The sequence below is a fragment of the Bombus pyrosoma genome, linkage group LG14 (assembly GCF_014825855.1).
Source record: "Bombus pyrosoma isolate SC7728 linkage group LG14, ASM1482585v1, whole genome shotgun sequence".
In the NCBI taxonomy this organism is placed as follows: domain Eukaryota; kingdom Metazoa; phylum Arthropoda; class Insecta; order Hymenoptera; family Apidae; genus Bombus; species Bombus pyrosoma.
The window spans coordinates 8537008-8553434 of NC_057783.1; the positions used below are offsets into that span (position 1 = coordinate 8537008).

The 16427-nt window shown below is 41.8% G+C and overlaps 1 protein-coding gene across 3 annotated transcripts in view; it reads left to right on the forward strand.

The window, feature by feature from the left end:
* Window positions 1-660: 660 nt before the first annotated feature.
* The window catches only part of LOC122574666 (unconventional myosin-XV), a 62860-nt gene continuing 47093 nt past the window's right edge, over window positions 661-16427 (forward strand). The window contains exons 1-3 of one of the 3 annotated variants that reach the window (XM_043742524.1): window positions 661-1141; window positions 8605-8711; window positions 15964-16074. In XM_043742524.1, the coding sequence (XP_043598459.1) occupies window positions 8691-8711; window positions 15964-16074 (132 nt within the window). In that variant the 5' untranslated portion in view covers window positions 661-1141; window positions 8605-8690. The remainder of the gene's footprint in view (window positions 1142-8604; window positions 8712-15963; window positions 16075-16427) is intronic. The other 2 variants (XM_043742525.1, XM_043742526.1) reach the window with 2 other exon arrangements.

Sequence of the window (16427 nt, forward strand, 5' to 3'; positions counted from 1 at the left end):
ATTTGCTTATCTATATTTACACGGATCAAAAGTACGAACCATTCGTCAAATTTCAAATTCTAACGTCAACAGTGAAATTGATAAATTGCCAATTTCTGCGCAAACAAATACAGTTATTTCGTCATTATCCTATACAAACAATCCCGCGGCTACTTTTCTCCAGAGATCAAAAAAGGAAAAAAAAAGGGGAAACAGAAGATTTCATCGACACTTCGTATTAGCATTACCCATTTCCCCGAATCTGGAGCTCGACCCCACACCGTTTCGTTAACACGTGCTCGTGAGAGACCCGGTTCGAGCAAAAGTGAAAAGCAGCCTGGAAACCGAGCACGACCTCAGGAGTCCCATACGGGGACAATGGCCGCCGATTAGACGACCTCTTTGGGGTATTCCTTTTGCGAGAGAACTGGCGTATACATTTGGGAAACGCAGGTAGTCCCAGGTATGCACCTGCACACACCTGTAACGATCGTCTCGTCGGTGAACCCAACGACACCCGAGGAACAGGTAAAACATAGCCACCTATGGAGAACGAGAGGGGACCGACGAATCCACGCGTCGACAGTGCCACGAGCCACCTGTAATGTGTGTAACGGTACAGAAGGAGCGTACGGTGGCGCCGATCGTTGGCGACGCGAACTAAAAGTCTTCTTAGGCGAGGTCGAGCGACCGCATACCACGATCCGGAATCGCGTTGAGAACGCAGTCGGTGTCCGGTCGTCCGGGAACGCTCGAATTGCTAAGAGAAACGAGACGTTCGAGGTGTCCTGGAAGGACGACGTCCACCGCTTCCAGCGGCAAGTTCAAGTGACATCATACTCGTGAAAATACGCGTGTGATCCTGATTGATCCGAGGATTCCATCGATCCTCCTCGGTACTCGCACCGGTCGCGCCTTCGTTTTCCTCTCCGTATCACTTCTCCTTTCCACCTTCCTCTCCTTTGTTCACCGCTCCCGTACCATCCTCCGAGGGATCCTCGTGGCTCTGCTTCGCTTCGTGATCGCATGCACGTCATCATCGGTGAACCAACTACTCCGTCTCCCTGTGCTTTAAACAATTCTCGTGACATCGTTCTGTATCGAAGGGATTGCGTCGATAAGTCGGATCAGGGAGACCTGGACCACCGAGGAAGCTAGCAGAGTGAGTAGAAACATCGTTTACACGGGTATGCCGCTTGGAGACATCGACGCGCGGTCGAGACATGCGCCCTTGTCCGCAACGCGTTCTTTACCGCGTGGGACTTTTCTACGCGTTCTTTCTCTCATTTACGTCTTCCCCGTTTCTGTATTTGCGGATGTATATTCGTATGGAGACCAGCGTACTGGCTGATCGATTTTAAAATGGCGCGGTGCACCCGTGACACTCGAGCTACGCCAGGTATTCCTCGGTCGTCCGGATGCTGTGAGCCAGTCCGAATGCCATTGGACGTGCCTTCCAGGCCCGTATCCTTTCGCTGCCATAAACATGGAGTTTCGAGCACGCTCCCTGTGTCACGTTGCCGATCGAGGCAGACCAGTTCCTCGTCCGGAGACAACGGAATTCTCACGATCTCGCATACACCACGCACACCATGCTGCGATAGATTATTCGTTTTACGAGTGGAGGTTGTTGTAAAATGGTTGCTGGGGGAAAGGGAACGAACGGTTCGTTGGAATCGGGCGTCGATGAATAAAGATGCCCGATAGTAGACAGAATACGTAGATTTTATGGAATTCAGGTATAGGAAGCGTACAAGTAAATTACCATGGCGATAGCTGGTGATTATCGAAGAAGCTATCCTCGTTATATTGTTTATCCGACTGTCTTCTGAGTCATAGCTAATGCTCACGCTGTGATCACAGTTATTTATAATGATGCTAGCTGAATAATGGAATTGAAGCTGGATAATGAATTCTAATGTTTTTTGGGGCGAGAAATTTTTTCAGTCACAGGATTTAAATATTTCAATGTTTCCGAATATAGTTTAGACTTCCCAGTGAATTAAATTGAATATTTCTGCTGGAAACATCGGGAGCAAAATTTTATTTTTCGAAAATTTGAACACAGCCGAGCAGAAATATTCGTGTTCTATCTTGTAAATCAACCAATCGGCTTTGATATATCATCGATTAATTTTTTCGCAACATGATCAAGATACAGTTTGATCATACAGTAGATGCCAGATTAGGCGAAAGTATTCAAGGACAGTGAATCGTGTGACCTCCCGCTGTTGCTGGAGAAAGATAGTGTCCCGTTATTAACATTCATTCATGTCACGCAGAAGTTCGAACGCGTTGGAAAGATGTTAGCAAACGGAGTAGTAGTTAATTAATGAACTGCTATTCGATGCAGCGAAAAGTTCTCCCTCCCTATTTATTCAGAACGTTGACAGAATCGGATAAAACATACACAGTTTGCTTTTACGATCTTTTCTTCTGAACCTGCTGTTATTCGATCGATCCAAAATATCTAGACACTGTACTTGCCTGTCTCTGATGAATTTCATTTATTCTCAGCTCTCAGGAATGTGATCACGCTGTTTACATAAATGAAGAAATCAACGCAGCAGCGATAACAGATGCATAGATAACAGATAATTGTAAATAAATCAAACATTCGAAGAATTGTTATTCGTAGAACATATTGTTTCAATCCAATAGCGATATTCAGTGAATTAGGAAATTTCGAGTGGATGTTAATTACGCTTGTTACGCTTGTCGCTCTTAAAACTTCCAATCAGTGCATCGATAAGAAAGTAAGACTTTAGGAAGTACTTTCACCGTGAATTTTAACTCGTTTCATATCACTCGCAATCGAACTTTCAACGAACGGGCATACCAACTTCTCCCAATTACGGATAACTGCAAATATTTGCACAACCGTCGACGATATTTGCGAAATAATCCCGCGGCATTGGAAAATCTTGCTCGAATTAATTGGAAGTAATACCGAGTACCCAACTAAACCGTTCGAACATTTCAGCCAATATTAAACTACTATTCAACTAATTCAGCCTTTGGCTTAATTTCCTGGGAATCCAATTCAACGGTGTTTTGATTTATTCAATGGAACATTGATCTAATCGAAGGTGTAATCCGATGAAAATAAAAATAAAAATTCGAAAACAATTTTTCTGTGGAATATGATAGACGTTCTTTCGTTAACAAATTTCATCAATCAACACGAATTGACGATATTAACGATATCATTTAACATTCGGATAACTAAATCCTTCGAACTTCTGAATGTAAATGTCACGTTTTTATTTCATGCAAGGAATGCTTAAATATTCCTCTTCTTCCGCTCCAACAAAATTGCTTCAAATTCTACTTGTAATTTACAACGATACCGACGGAGATAAGTAATCTCTTGCGTGTCTTTTATTTCGATAAAGGAGAGGCGCGATTATGAATTACATAAGATCCTTGTATCACCGTAGTCGAGCTGCTGCTTTCTCTGTCTGACCTCGATTCTTTTCGATGTTAGATTCGGCTTCGTGCCTCCACCTCAGAAAAAAATCTGCCGTTCGATACTCTTGAATGCTTGATTCAACAACGCGCCTCAACCTCCACCTTTGCAAGAAATCTTTCACGGCTTGACAAGATAAATAAGATCGGTCTCACCTTTATTGCCAAAGCTGAAATCAAAGGTGTGTTCCGATCTTTTATTTTTCGTCTAAACACGATAATGTCAGCACGCTAGTTTCGACAATGAATATTCATCAGTATGAAATTCGAATACACAGTACGCGACCAGACGCGATTAAATACGTTTGACAGATGAACCGGGATTGCCATGTGAAATTTTCAACAATTCCCGCACAACGCGACACGTTATATCGGCGAAGAAATCAATGAGTAATTTAAGGTTCGAATATTTCTCAAGCTGTCGAAGCGTACGTCAAAAGCAAACAAAAGACAATACACCGCCGATCTACCTTCATCACGATCAGGCTGTATGTAATTGGTCGTTAATAACTGTATCAAGAATAATGCTATGAGCTACGAAACACGAGAGTTGCGTAGGAATGTCGTTAGCACTGCGCAAGAAATCGGCGAAGGGAATATGATAAAGGATTCTATATTTTTCCACGACGATTTTCTAAAGATCGACTCATTGTTTCGGAAGAAAGATACCTATCCTACTTGTCTATGTTTTCTCAGAATCGTATAAATTTTTCGACTGAGGAGAAGAAAAGTACGGCGCACGAAACAATGAATAACGAGACGCTACCATGGAACAATATTGTAACGAACGACAAAACATTTTTTTTTTTTCGCTTTTGTTCCGCAACGTTCGCGTTTTGTGACGCACAATTTGTCTTGCTGAACGATTTGACAGGAGCAAATTATCCATTTCAACGAAATGGAAGGCAATTTATTCGGTGCCCTGAAAACTTATTTCACCGTATCGTAGCTGCAATGACGATTTGTCGCTGTAATTTCGTATCATTTTCTGGGACGGGTCTACCGTTGTACGTAAAGACCTTCTGATTCTAATATCGCGTGGTCATCATTCTCAAAAAAGAATTTTCCATAACTCATAATGATTTCTAATGGGATGTCTACTGTAAACAGTGAAATGATAAATTTAGTATTTAATATTAGTCTATGAAGACTTTGCAAGTTGCAGATTGAAAAGGGCTAGAAAAAAGTATAGTTGTAATCTTACTAAAAATGTCAATTGCATCGATCCGATGTTATAGAAAATATTAAGCTGGATCATAAAATTTAAATTTCATATAATACCTGTTACATTTGCAATATCGTCCCTCCTATCTACCGCACATAACAGTTACTACCGAGTATACAGGAACTAGATATACCTACTAAACTGCTAGTACTAAACTCAGAAACTCATTTCGTCTCAATGTATCTGACAATATGAGGCACACGATTCACTCTTAAAAATTTCCCAACTCGATCAGCTTTATCAGAGATAATACTCCGTATCGATGTACGTCACATTGTTTTATACAATCATAATTTCTCAGACACCTATACGATATTCAAATTAGCTGAAATGTGTTTGCACTATATTACGGATATTTGTAAAGAAAATTTTCCTCAGTCTAACCAAAACTATATCTTAAAATTTTCTCCCCTGTCAACAAAATGCACATTTCGATCCTGTTAGAGTTCGACGATCGGTAACAACTTTGACAAATATGGCACGTCTCACTTCCTGCTTAAACCTTGGATAATTTTCACGAAAAGAAAGGCACAAAACTTTTTCTCCTCTTCGCACCTGTCCAAACAATCTCTTTACACGACTCGTGTCATTAATAATTCAGAGAGGCTCGTATATTCGCTCCGCAAACATAGAAAACAGTCGAATCGACGACTCTGATACGGGTGATTCATAACGTGTCGTTAACTCTAGCAGCCAGCCAGAGGTGTAGATACTGCAGATGCGTGTGCACACGGTCGCGAGCATCGATCATGCGAACAAATCGTCGAGTAAAAGTACTACCTCCTGGCGTCCTTCTGCGGTACTCACGCTGGAATGTATTTTGCAATCTTATGCTAATTTCGTTAGTCAGCCTGGCGGTCACTCGGTTCTCTTCGAGATTCGTGTCTACCAAGATTCGTCGCGTATTGTATACAACCGAGAATGGAATAGGAGGAGGCGTAGCCGAGACGAAACGATGGAACAATAGCGGCGGCAATTTGGCCTTTCGACACCATCGATTGTCCATTGTCCTTTCTTCTATCCTTAAACGCGTCCCATTGACTGGGACGAAGAAAATGGCGAAGATCGTTACGTGCAAATATCTTTTTACACTGACATTGAAATGTTTATGACCGATCGTTGGATGAACGACGAGAAGTAGTAGGTGGTAACAGTCCGTTTTATCGGTAACATAAACCAGCTGCCAGTCTGTGTCGCAATAGAGAGTTAGTTATTGATGAACATAATCAGTGCTGCAACGAAAGACGTTTTCGTGCGATCGTGGGTGGCACACGTTGGATCAAGACGAGAAGCGTGGAATGGAAGATTCTAGATGAATGGTAGTTGGCAAAACAGATTTCTATCGGGCGACGAACAGAATCCTGTAGTTTTGTAGACAGTGCATTTTATCCCAATTGATTTAAATGCGATAAATTACTTCTAAAAGCTGTTCGTAATTTGGATGTATTTTTCGAAACACTGGTATGTGGCTGTGGTTTCTGAAATCTTTCTTCCAATAATTTTCGTGTTATCTTCATCAAGCCACGGTATCGATAAGAAGGACAGCAACTTCAGTGTATCGTTGGTATTAAAATACACCGCGAAGACTTTATCGGCTGCCATTGTATTCACAATCGTTTTCTGAGTTATGTAGCAAACTAAATGATAAACGAATGGTAGACACGATCCTTCGAGAATAAAATGTCAATGGTACGAGGCGGTGAAATATCTCGGTTTGAAGTACTACCGTACTTCGTATTCAATACAACGTTGAAAACAGAATTTGCGCTCGTGAAACATTGAATTTCCCGCGTTCAGACTTGTCACTTGGTAATTTAAAATTTGACATCTGGTTTTCTAAAATATGCAACAACTTCTTGTATTCTTGCGTTGATGTGAAAAGAGATTTCGATAGTTTACCAATTCGTAACGTTTCCAAAATTCATTCATTCCATTCACGGATGTACTAGATCTGTGAGGCAACTCGGACGTTTCAATTCGCGATGCTGAAATATTCTATCAGCGTACGGAAATTTTACGCATCGTGGATTAAACTTTTCTTCTACTTTCTCCTTAACAATGAACAGCATAGAATATTTCAGTCGCTATCGTTCTCGTTTATGATCGACAGACTGAGAGGAAAAAAAGGCAGAACCGATTGTCGTTTCTTCGTCATTCGCGGTGGAGATCATTTTCTTGCGACAGTTCCGGTATTCCAGGAACGCGATTCAATCGATTTCAGCGGTGATCGCTTTCCAAATGCATAGGGGAAAACGGGAAACTTTTTCCTTCTTCCAGCAGAAATTATGATTCATACAAACGTAACGTGATATCTCAATTTTCTGAATCGAGCTACCGTTTCTTCACGCAAATACAAAACACTTTGCGACATTTCCGGTGTTTCTGAAACGCCACGCGATGGATATCAATGATTTACCACGCGAACGATATTTTCTGAAGAGCTGCACCAATGTCGCAAAATTTAGAAAAATTTCAAAATGTCAAATTCTTCAGCAGCGTGATGAAACTTTTAATTTGATCGATTGGTTGATTGATTAATGGACTACGATGTGAAAGAAATTAATTGTAAGGCATCTCGATTCATTTAATCGATCAATGACGTTAGTCATCAACCAGTGATTAGAAATATTATCTGACCATCAATCATCCGCTAATTGAAAATACCGATCGCCACCAATTATTAATTTTTGATTCAAATGCAATTAACGTGTTATTTTATGTACATGAATACGTAATACATTATTAAGAATTAGATTTCCTTCCATTTTATCGTAGTAATTGAAAATTAGATATTGTCCAACGCTGCTTCCAAAGCAACAAACGCGCGATGAATCTGCCAACCGCTTTTTTCGGTGTGCCAACAGATTTCACAGACTCAAAAAATCCGCATTCCAATTGGTTGAACATAATTCAAGGTCGACGTGAGCTGACCAGCGACCACGGCAGAATTCGTCGATTCTTCTCCGTAGTAAATACGATATCAAACGTGCGATCATTTTATATTCCCTCCACGTCCTAAAATCTAAAGACACGAGCCGTGTACCTAATCGCTCTTCGATATGTTGAAGCGGAAGATGGAAGAGTTCGAACTCCGATCGAATTTTTCTTCTTAAACCGCTGCTTCGGGCGTTGACTGCCATTGACACCGGAACTCGAATAATAATCAACCGCTGCAAGGTGCTTCCGGTTCGCAAAAACGTATTACTCTTTCTGATCACGCGTTTGCAGAGCTTATGACGTCGATCGGCTCGTTTACGATTCGTCTTGTGCGTCAATTCTGTGATTCTCGTATTCTGATATAACTGATCGGCAAAAAAATGTCGTTGCGCGAAGAACGCGTTCTTCTTTCCAATAAAATTTAGATAATCCAAGCTTTCGAAGCTTTGTCTAGTTTCCTTTGCTTCGTAAATTTGGATTTCCAACCATTCATGCACATAAAATTAGTGTTAATAGTATTCGTCCATTTGTATTCATGTCTATTCGAATTGGACGACTTTTAGAACTTTAGCAATTTATACAGTTGAGTGAACAGAGGATAAATAGAATTTGCACAAAAATGGAATATATATTACAAGACACCGGATGATTGTAGTTTTAAAAGGACTCGAGCGAAGAATGATGTACCACGAGCAATTACGCTTTAGTCGATTCTGTTTCTTCGCAATTAAAACCGTAAAGTCTTTAGTTCTTTTGTAGCAGTTGCAAGAGATCGTTTTGTTACAAACATTTTACAGTTGATTACATTTTATCTATTTGGTTAAGTATAATTTAAAATGAAGTACTGCAATTACCTTCTATGAAACAACGATTATATCGGTTTCGTTCAATCAGCTGTAAACATTAATTATGGTACCTTCTTCAGTTTCTTTATAATTCTTATCTTATTGATCGAACTACAATAATAACAGAACTCGCTTTTTTTTTATTTACAGCAGGCAGAGACCAACAACCTCACCTGCAACGTTGCAAAATGAGGGTAGCTTATTCTTTTTGGACAGTTCTTTAACATTATCTCAAGATGTACGCCGAGTGGCAAAAGGTGAGTCACATTTTATATACTACACCTTGCATGTCTAATTTCAGCACACCGTTTCTTCTGCAGTTCTTTAAATCACAAACTCAATGCAAAACGATTACAGAATCATCTTTTAATCCGATAGTCTTAAGACACATTTCCTGAGTAAAAAAAAAAAAAAAAAAAAAAAAATTGAAAAATATAACGAGATACTTTTCTTTTAAACCATCGTCTCGTGTTCCGTTCTTATGTTGCAAGATATTTATATAATCATTTTCGCGTGCTTAGAACCGCTAATCTGTGTGGTCAAACCTATTTGAAATACAATTACCGAATAAAACGCGATTAAAAAATGCACGAAGATTTGTTCATTAGAAAGAAACGGTGTATTCTGTTTGTTGCGTGGTTGCACAATGTTTACGTGGTCAGGATCGTAGCGAGGATTGTTGCGTGGTTGGAGTCAATGATCTGTGCACACGCAATTGCGTCGCCGTGCAAGCCAGCCACTTTCGAATGCCTTTGCGCTTCGCGTTGCCTCGTCCGGCGACCTAGTCGCGCTCTATTCGCAGCTTCTATTCGGATACGTTTTACTACGATATAATTTGCTTCTCGCTTCGCTGCTTTACGGACAATCGGCGAAAATATGAAAAACGAAACGTTCCACGAAATTACCAACATGCAACATTTCGCGGATCGCATAGTGGAGAAATGGTTCTCACGTGATACTATACAGCTTGTGTAACTTATATCTTTCAGCCGGAGAACAAATGGAGCTCGATTGTTTAATGAAGAATTCTGCATGCTCCAATCGCTCGTGAGAGATATAATCGAGCACAATGCTCCGCTGTAACACGATAAAAGCAGTTTTCGTTCTTATTCTTTGAATTGATTGTTGAAGAGTAACACAAGCGTTCGTTTCGAAAGAAGGAATTTATTAGAAAGTATTGAATTAATCGGAAAGTTCGTAAACAAATATAAGAAAAACGTGAAGGTAATGTATGTCAATGGAATGGACATTTTATGAAATGATCTACGTATCAGTGCTTTCAATAACTTTCTTCATTTAACAAAAGTATGACAAGCCTCTCTTCGAAAACTGTCTAAAATTTTGTCAGCAACGAATTCCTTCGTAATATTTATATATTATTATTATTACAAGTTATTATTATATGTTATATTCAACTATTAAAAACATTGTGTAAAGACTAGAATTAAGTAATTAGAATTGTGTTACCTCTAAGCTAAATAAGACCGAACTTTCAAACTAAGGAATATCTTTTATCGACTTTGCATCAAATATAAGTTTCCATTATTTTAAGAAAGTTCATAGTAAATATTTATATTCAAGTCCCACGAAATATACGACAGAATATATCGATCATTAGAGACTAGGAATTTTCTGATCGATGTACCATCTAGAGAAGAGAAAAGATAAAGCCAAGTCCGCAGTATAATATTCAATAATCAGAAAAGGAAATGTGGCGTATTAATTATCGAGGCTGAACCAATGAGTCTCTCCTCTCTGTTACGTTACTTCAATTTCCTATGATATTGGTTACGCTAATCGACGACGATGCCTTCCTCAATTATTCTCGGGCTCATTACTCATGATTGGACCCGTGTAATACTGACTCGAATAAAAGTGAGAACGCGGGTGAATCTGCCCGGAGAAAATTATTTCGAATATTTGTAACAGCCTCGCTTCTCCATTAACTTCATCCATCGCGATCGGTGAAACTTTCCAACAAGCTTCGTCTCTCCGACAGCTTACCTAACTTTACCTCACTTTTGCTATCAAGGAAGAGGAGAACAATTTTAAAAAATTCTTTTCCATTGCAAATTATTCATCGACTCGCATCACATATTCAATTCGAAACCTTTTAAAATCTAAATTATACGATAAAAAAAACTTCACATACGTAGTTTCACTTACTCATCGTAATTACTAACACTGTTTCTTCCAACACCGAAATATTCTAACTGAATGAGGCACACGTGACTAACGTAACAACAAGTCAGCAACGGAGCCAACACATCAAATACAAGAAACAAACAACCACAAAAATCTGTCGAGTAGACACTTTGCTAGACGAATACTACAAAAAGAAAAGAAAAAAAAAAGAAAGGAAAGAATCGCGGTGAAACAACTTTAGAGCGATTTCGATCGGTTTTCTCTACGATAAACTCGTATGAACGCGGTTTGAACGGTTCTGCGAACACAATCGGTTTTTACCATCGACAGGCGAAGCCGCTTCTGCAACTCGCCACGGTGGCTAGTTAGAGAATCGCTTCCCGTTCGCGGCGGGCGAAGCCTATATCCAAGTAGCCTAGCTCCACGTAGGCGTAGGCGTATTTAGCGCGTAATTTATATAAGAAGAGAGGCACGCTTGGTTCCACCCCAAAGCACTTCGATCCACTGGCGCCAGCACCTCTTCTTTCGCCTCTGCTTCCATGGAAAGTGGGCGAAAAATGTTCGCTCGAACCGTCATGGTTTCGCAATATTTCAGCTTATCCGCGTAGCTGCCTGTTAGATCGTCTTAGACCGTTCGTCGAAAGGGAAACCAGAGGAACGGTTTCACGGAGACACGTAGCCACGATTGGCCAATTATCCGGTGGCTTAATTAAAAACAAGTATACGCCACTGTGCATACACAGCAATTGTTGCGGAGAAGAGGCGTATAACTTCCAGTGTTGCATCGAACATCCTCGCGTCCGGATCGCAGAACTCGATACCTTTTCGTTTAAACCAACAAGCTTTCCCTTATCTCCCTCTGGCGTACCGAAGGGTGAATAAAATTTAGGCCGTCGCTACCACTTTGTTTTATCGTTCGTCAACATGTAATTTGTGTTTCAAGGCAGTGGTTTTGTAAAGTTTCCGTTTGGCCCCGTTTCGATGATAGGTTTTTCATCGAGAAATAGTAGCACGGATCGAGGAAATCCCCGACCTAGAGTAAAAGTTTTTCAAATGGCTTTCGGGTTCCGTTCACGGTGGATGTGTGACAGCGAGAAGGGTATAGTTTGCGATGTTTATCGACGAATATGGTGGAACGTGTTTGTACGTGAAACTAGCTTGTGAAACGAGTCGAAGGACAGCGGGATCGAGAAGAGGAGGGACGCGTGGAGACGACTGTCGCGGAGGAGTTGCGCTTGCAAATAGAAAATTCCACGAACTGTCAATAGCAGAGTGCATAGCTCCGTTCTTTTGTTCTTTTGTTTCCGATGAGGGTGTAGAATTGAAGTATCTATGTCAGACGTGTTTAAAACGTGATTTGAAAGACACGTGTTGGAAAGTATTTAATTACGATGTCGTATGTAATAAAAAGGACAAAGAAGAACGATCTAAGAAGAACGATCGAGGAACTAAATAGATTCATAGCTATTTAAATCTCGAGTGACAAGTGTATAAAAGATTTCTGAGGCTGACAACAGCTACGTGCACGTATTCCCGAAACGTCCCATTGGAAGACCGTTAACGCATTCTATGTAAGCAACAGCACAGATTTTTCGAGACTGATGACCCAATGTGCCCAATAGTAATCGTCTCAGTGGCCTGCTGACTTCTTTACACTGAATTGAAAATGCGTGACGGTATTGTGCCCGGTGATTGTCTCAAATCTTGACCGTACGTGTGTAGATTCTCCAACGATTCCAACTTCAGACTACTCGTGTCTTTCAATAATCACTTTGTCGCTCAAACGGTGCATTCAATGATAAATAGTATCTTACAATGCTTGTCTCAAGCATCATTTACGGATAGCTCGTCTTGTCTATTGGAAAAATAGCATATGATTTCTGACAACAAAAATAAATAACAAGGATTTATGGTAATTCCTAAGGAAGTCTGTCTCGAGAAGATACTCAAATCATCGTGATGATACTGACACAGAATGGAAGCAAGGTCACTGACGTCTGCTTTTGACTAGAAGGTATTCTACAGGGACGACTTTACGAGCCAGGTCATGCTTGCACAAGCTTTCTGCAAATAGAAAGAATACTCTACAGGGATCTTAACTGTTTGCCAACCTTGAACCCTGTAGCAGTTTGCATTTACTTGCGGTAAAGAGAGACAGGACGCGAAGAAAATACATATAATATAACCTCAAATAAAATGAACGAAGCGAACCGAACTTGCAACTTTTTACGTTAATCTTTAACTCGAACAACTAACTAGCTATTTGATTTGCAATAGAAAAATATTCACACGATAGAAATATGGATGATTTACAACTACATACATACTACACGATATTAGGAGCTGGTGCTTAGTTTCCGGTCGGACGAGAAACTGTTAACAAAACTCGTACGATCGAAGCTGATAAGAAGGTCAGGTTTATTCAGGCGAATTCCCAGTAGCCGGCTGTTAATCGACGTTAAATGAAACTAGCACGCGTTGAAACCCCTGTTGCTGAATTACGTGCTTCGTGGCCTGTTTGTGATTTAATTGGAGTTCCCATTAGCGTAGTCCTTAAAAATGTCTTCAACAGAGCATACCGTCGTCTCTGGAATATTTCTAACCGCGAGTCGAAACAGGTCAATCGTCCATTTCCAGTGTTTTACGAGCAGTTACCACTCCTCGGTATAGAAAGTGGCAAACTGGATGACTCACGAGAGCTTTCCATGCTATCAAATGATTTCAAACAAGCCTCCGCGTAACTCGTTAGTACTTGGAGTTCATCGCGCGGATCGTTGGAGCGAAGAAAATTCGAAGATGTCGACGAAGATTGCCGGTTGAACGATCCCTGAACGATTGGACTCGCTTCCGATTCGCCTTCATTGGGATTTTGCGCGGTCAGCATCGAAGAAAGTCGATAATGTCGATTAAAATCGAACGCTGACCGGTATACGCGCAACATGGAGCCCGCGATAGCGTGCAGCAAGAAAGCCGAGCGCAGGTCTACGCGATCGTCGACCTCGAAGAATCGGTTTTCGTCACGAAACACGCGCTCGGAAGCTTTCTACGCCGACGTGGAACCGTTATCCGTTCGACGCGCATTGCATAATTCCACCGGCCCAGACCCAGATACAAATTCCGCTCCAAATTCCAGCGGATCGACGGAACGCGTTAAGAGGCATCCGACTTCCGGTCGTCCAAAGAATCTGGACCTAGGGACCACGTCGGAACCCGCCCTCAAACTTGGCAAATCGGCCGAACAAGAGGCGTGTCACACCATTCCACGAGAGGTTGCGGTGTCTCGAAAAGAGATTTTGCGAAGGTACAGCAAGGAACATGAAAATCCTTCGAAAATTTCCGAAGCCTTGCGTCATCGTTGGAAACGTACCGTGGATCTCGATAAGGATCAAGAAGAAAGACCAAGAACGCTACCTTCGATCGCTAAAAAATCCCACAAGGATGCAACCAAGACGGCTCAAGCGACGCAGGGATTCAAAAAGATCTCCAGACAGGATATACTACGTAGAAGAGCGAGCGTGGATGTACCAGTAGGCATTTCTCGAGGAAAAAGCCACGGTGAGGAGAAGGTAGAAAGTTCAGAGGTGAAAGGTGCCACAGCGAAATCCTCCTCCAGTTTCCTGAAGAATGTCCCGAGGCCGAGAAACCCTGGGTGGGGCAAAGAGGACGAGAGAGAGTCCAGGTCAGTCTGTGATTTCCTGGCAGTCACTAGCAAGCTGCAGGACATTACCCGCGGCCTTGTGCCGAGACCATCGACCTTGCCCAAGATAATTCACACGTCGAGATCTGTTAGAATCGGAGAAGATTGGGCCAGCCCTAGGCTGGCCAAGGATGCGGTGAGAAAAGAGCCGCCAGTCTACGGGAGAATACGAAGAAGAAAAACCTCTTTGCCATCCAACACTGGCACTCTAAGGGGTTCGATCGCGTCTTTGAGCACCCTGTCCAGGTATCCTAAACCTGGCAGCATACACGTGAGAGAAAGAGCCGTGGACGTGGAGTTTCGAACGACTACGAGACATCTTCGCGATCCAGTTCCTGACACGCCATATTATTCAGCGACGCTGCCTCTCGTTGACATGAAAACGAATTCCCAGCGAAATGCGATTTATGCCAAAGTGTCTCGAAAAACGTCGAAGAGCCTTCAGAATAACGATAACAAGACTGATTCGAAAGATGGTGTTGATGGTAGGATCGAGGGTGAAGTAGACATCGGTCATAGGACCATGTCGCGCAAGAGGATCATCGAGAATACGAAGGACACCTACGGAGAGCGTAGCAGCTCGAAGACCGAAGACTCTGTCGAAATTCAAGCAGAATTTCAGTCAGAAAGTCAGTCGTATCAGGACAAGAACTTCGACGTACGTGGAAAGAGAGAATCGGATGAGATCCACGTTGATCGATCGAAAGAAACAAACGCGGGTGTAAGTGGAGAAAGTGGAGTCGATAGACGCGATTCTCGAGCAGAGGGCAATTGGACGAAGTCTAAGGACGCGACCAAGAACAGATCCAAGTCTCAAGGCAGACCGACCGAAAACTTTCGCTCAACGCAACGAGAGATCGGTGCAGCGACCAGGTTGGCGACTACTCTTCCAAGTTATGTGAAAAGTTCGAGAAAGTGTTCGACCGAAAGCCCGCCAGGGATCGACTGTCACAGAAAATTGCCCAAGGAAACGGGTATCTCGTCGAAACAGAGCAAAGAGAGATCAAACTATGTGAAAAAGTCCGCGAGCAGTCATGTTAGGGCTTACAGCGACGCAAACAGCGGTCGATCCAACTCACCGGTCACTACATCCTCGATTTTTGGATTTTGCACCGGCAAAAGGAAAGTTCAATCTTCGTCGAACTCAACGAAGGTTGAAAGTGTTTCGACGTGTCCAACGTGGAACATGGAAACGGTTAGCATCGCTTAGAAATGTTTTGACAAAAATATCTGTGACAATAATTACGTGTTTCTTTTGATCCCTCCTCCGAGATTGCGGCACGGAGAATTCCTGAGATTCTAAGCACGATTCTTGGCATTTTATTACACTGAATAATATCTACGTGATTGTATCGATGGAATTTCTTCGTGGTATTTGTGAAGAAATTGTTAATGTTTCTATTTCCTTCGCCGAAAAAATTCTCTAAATATTCGGGATTATTTGGTTCCTATTTATACCTGGATGGCTAAAATTTCACTGAGAAATGTTATGAAACGCAGTCATAACAAAAAAGTAAATTACAAAATTACAACGTTGTTCTTGGAATACAGTTTCTAACGTTTAGTTTCTCCTACGTCTTCTCACGCGACTTTTATTAACAAACTGTTTTTCGAGATCATACATTTTCTATCTCAACTCGTCTCATACAAAATTATCTTTTTTTCAGGGTGAGTTGGTGTGGTTCGACCCGGGTGTCGGCCACGTGTTGCCAGGAGAGGTTTTAGAATACCACAGGGCTGCCAACGTCCTCTCCGTGCAGGCAGTAATCGCCGGCAAGGTACGAAATCAATTTACGTTTTCGCTCTTGTAAAAAGTACGTTACTATCTGAATGAGCCGTTCTTCGAGCGCGATGACGACTGGAAACAGGACAAGCTCGAAGCGTAAATTATACGCGATTCAAACGATCGACCGGATAAGTTATGCAAGATCTGTGACACAACCTCGATTATGATGCATGAAGCAGAGACGCGTTCCTTGCGTCGACGTTCAACATCGGTGATTGACTTCGCTCCTTTCTTTCATGACTGAATAGAAATATCAAATATTTACCGTTTGTCCCGTAGACGGGTTAACAATGAAACTGCGCTCCACGTTATTATCACCAAGGGCCAGAGGAACCCCATAGACGT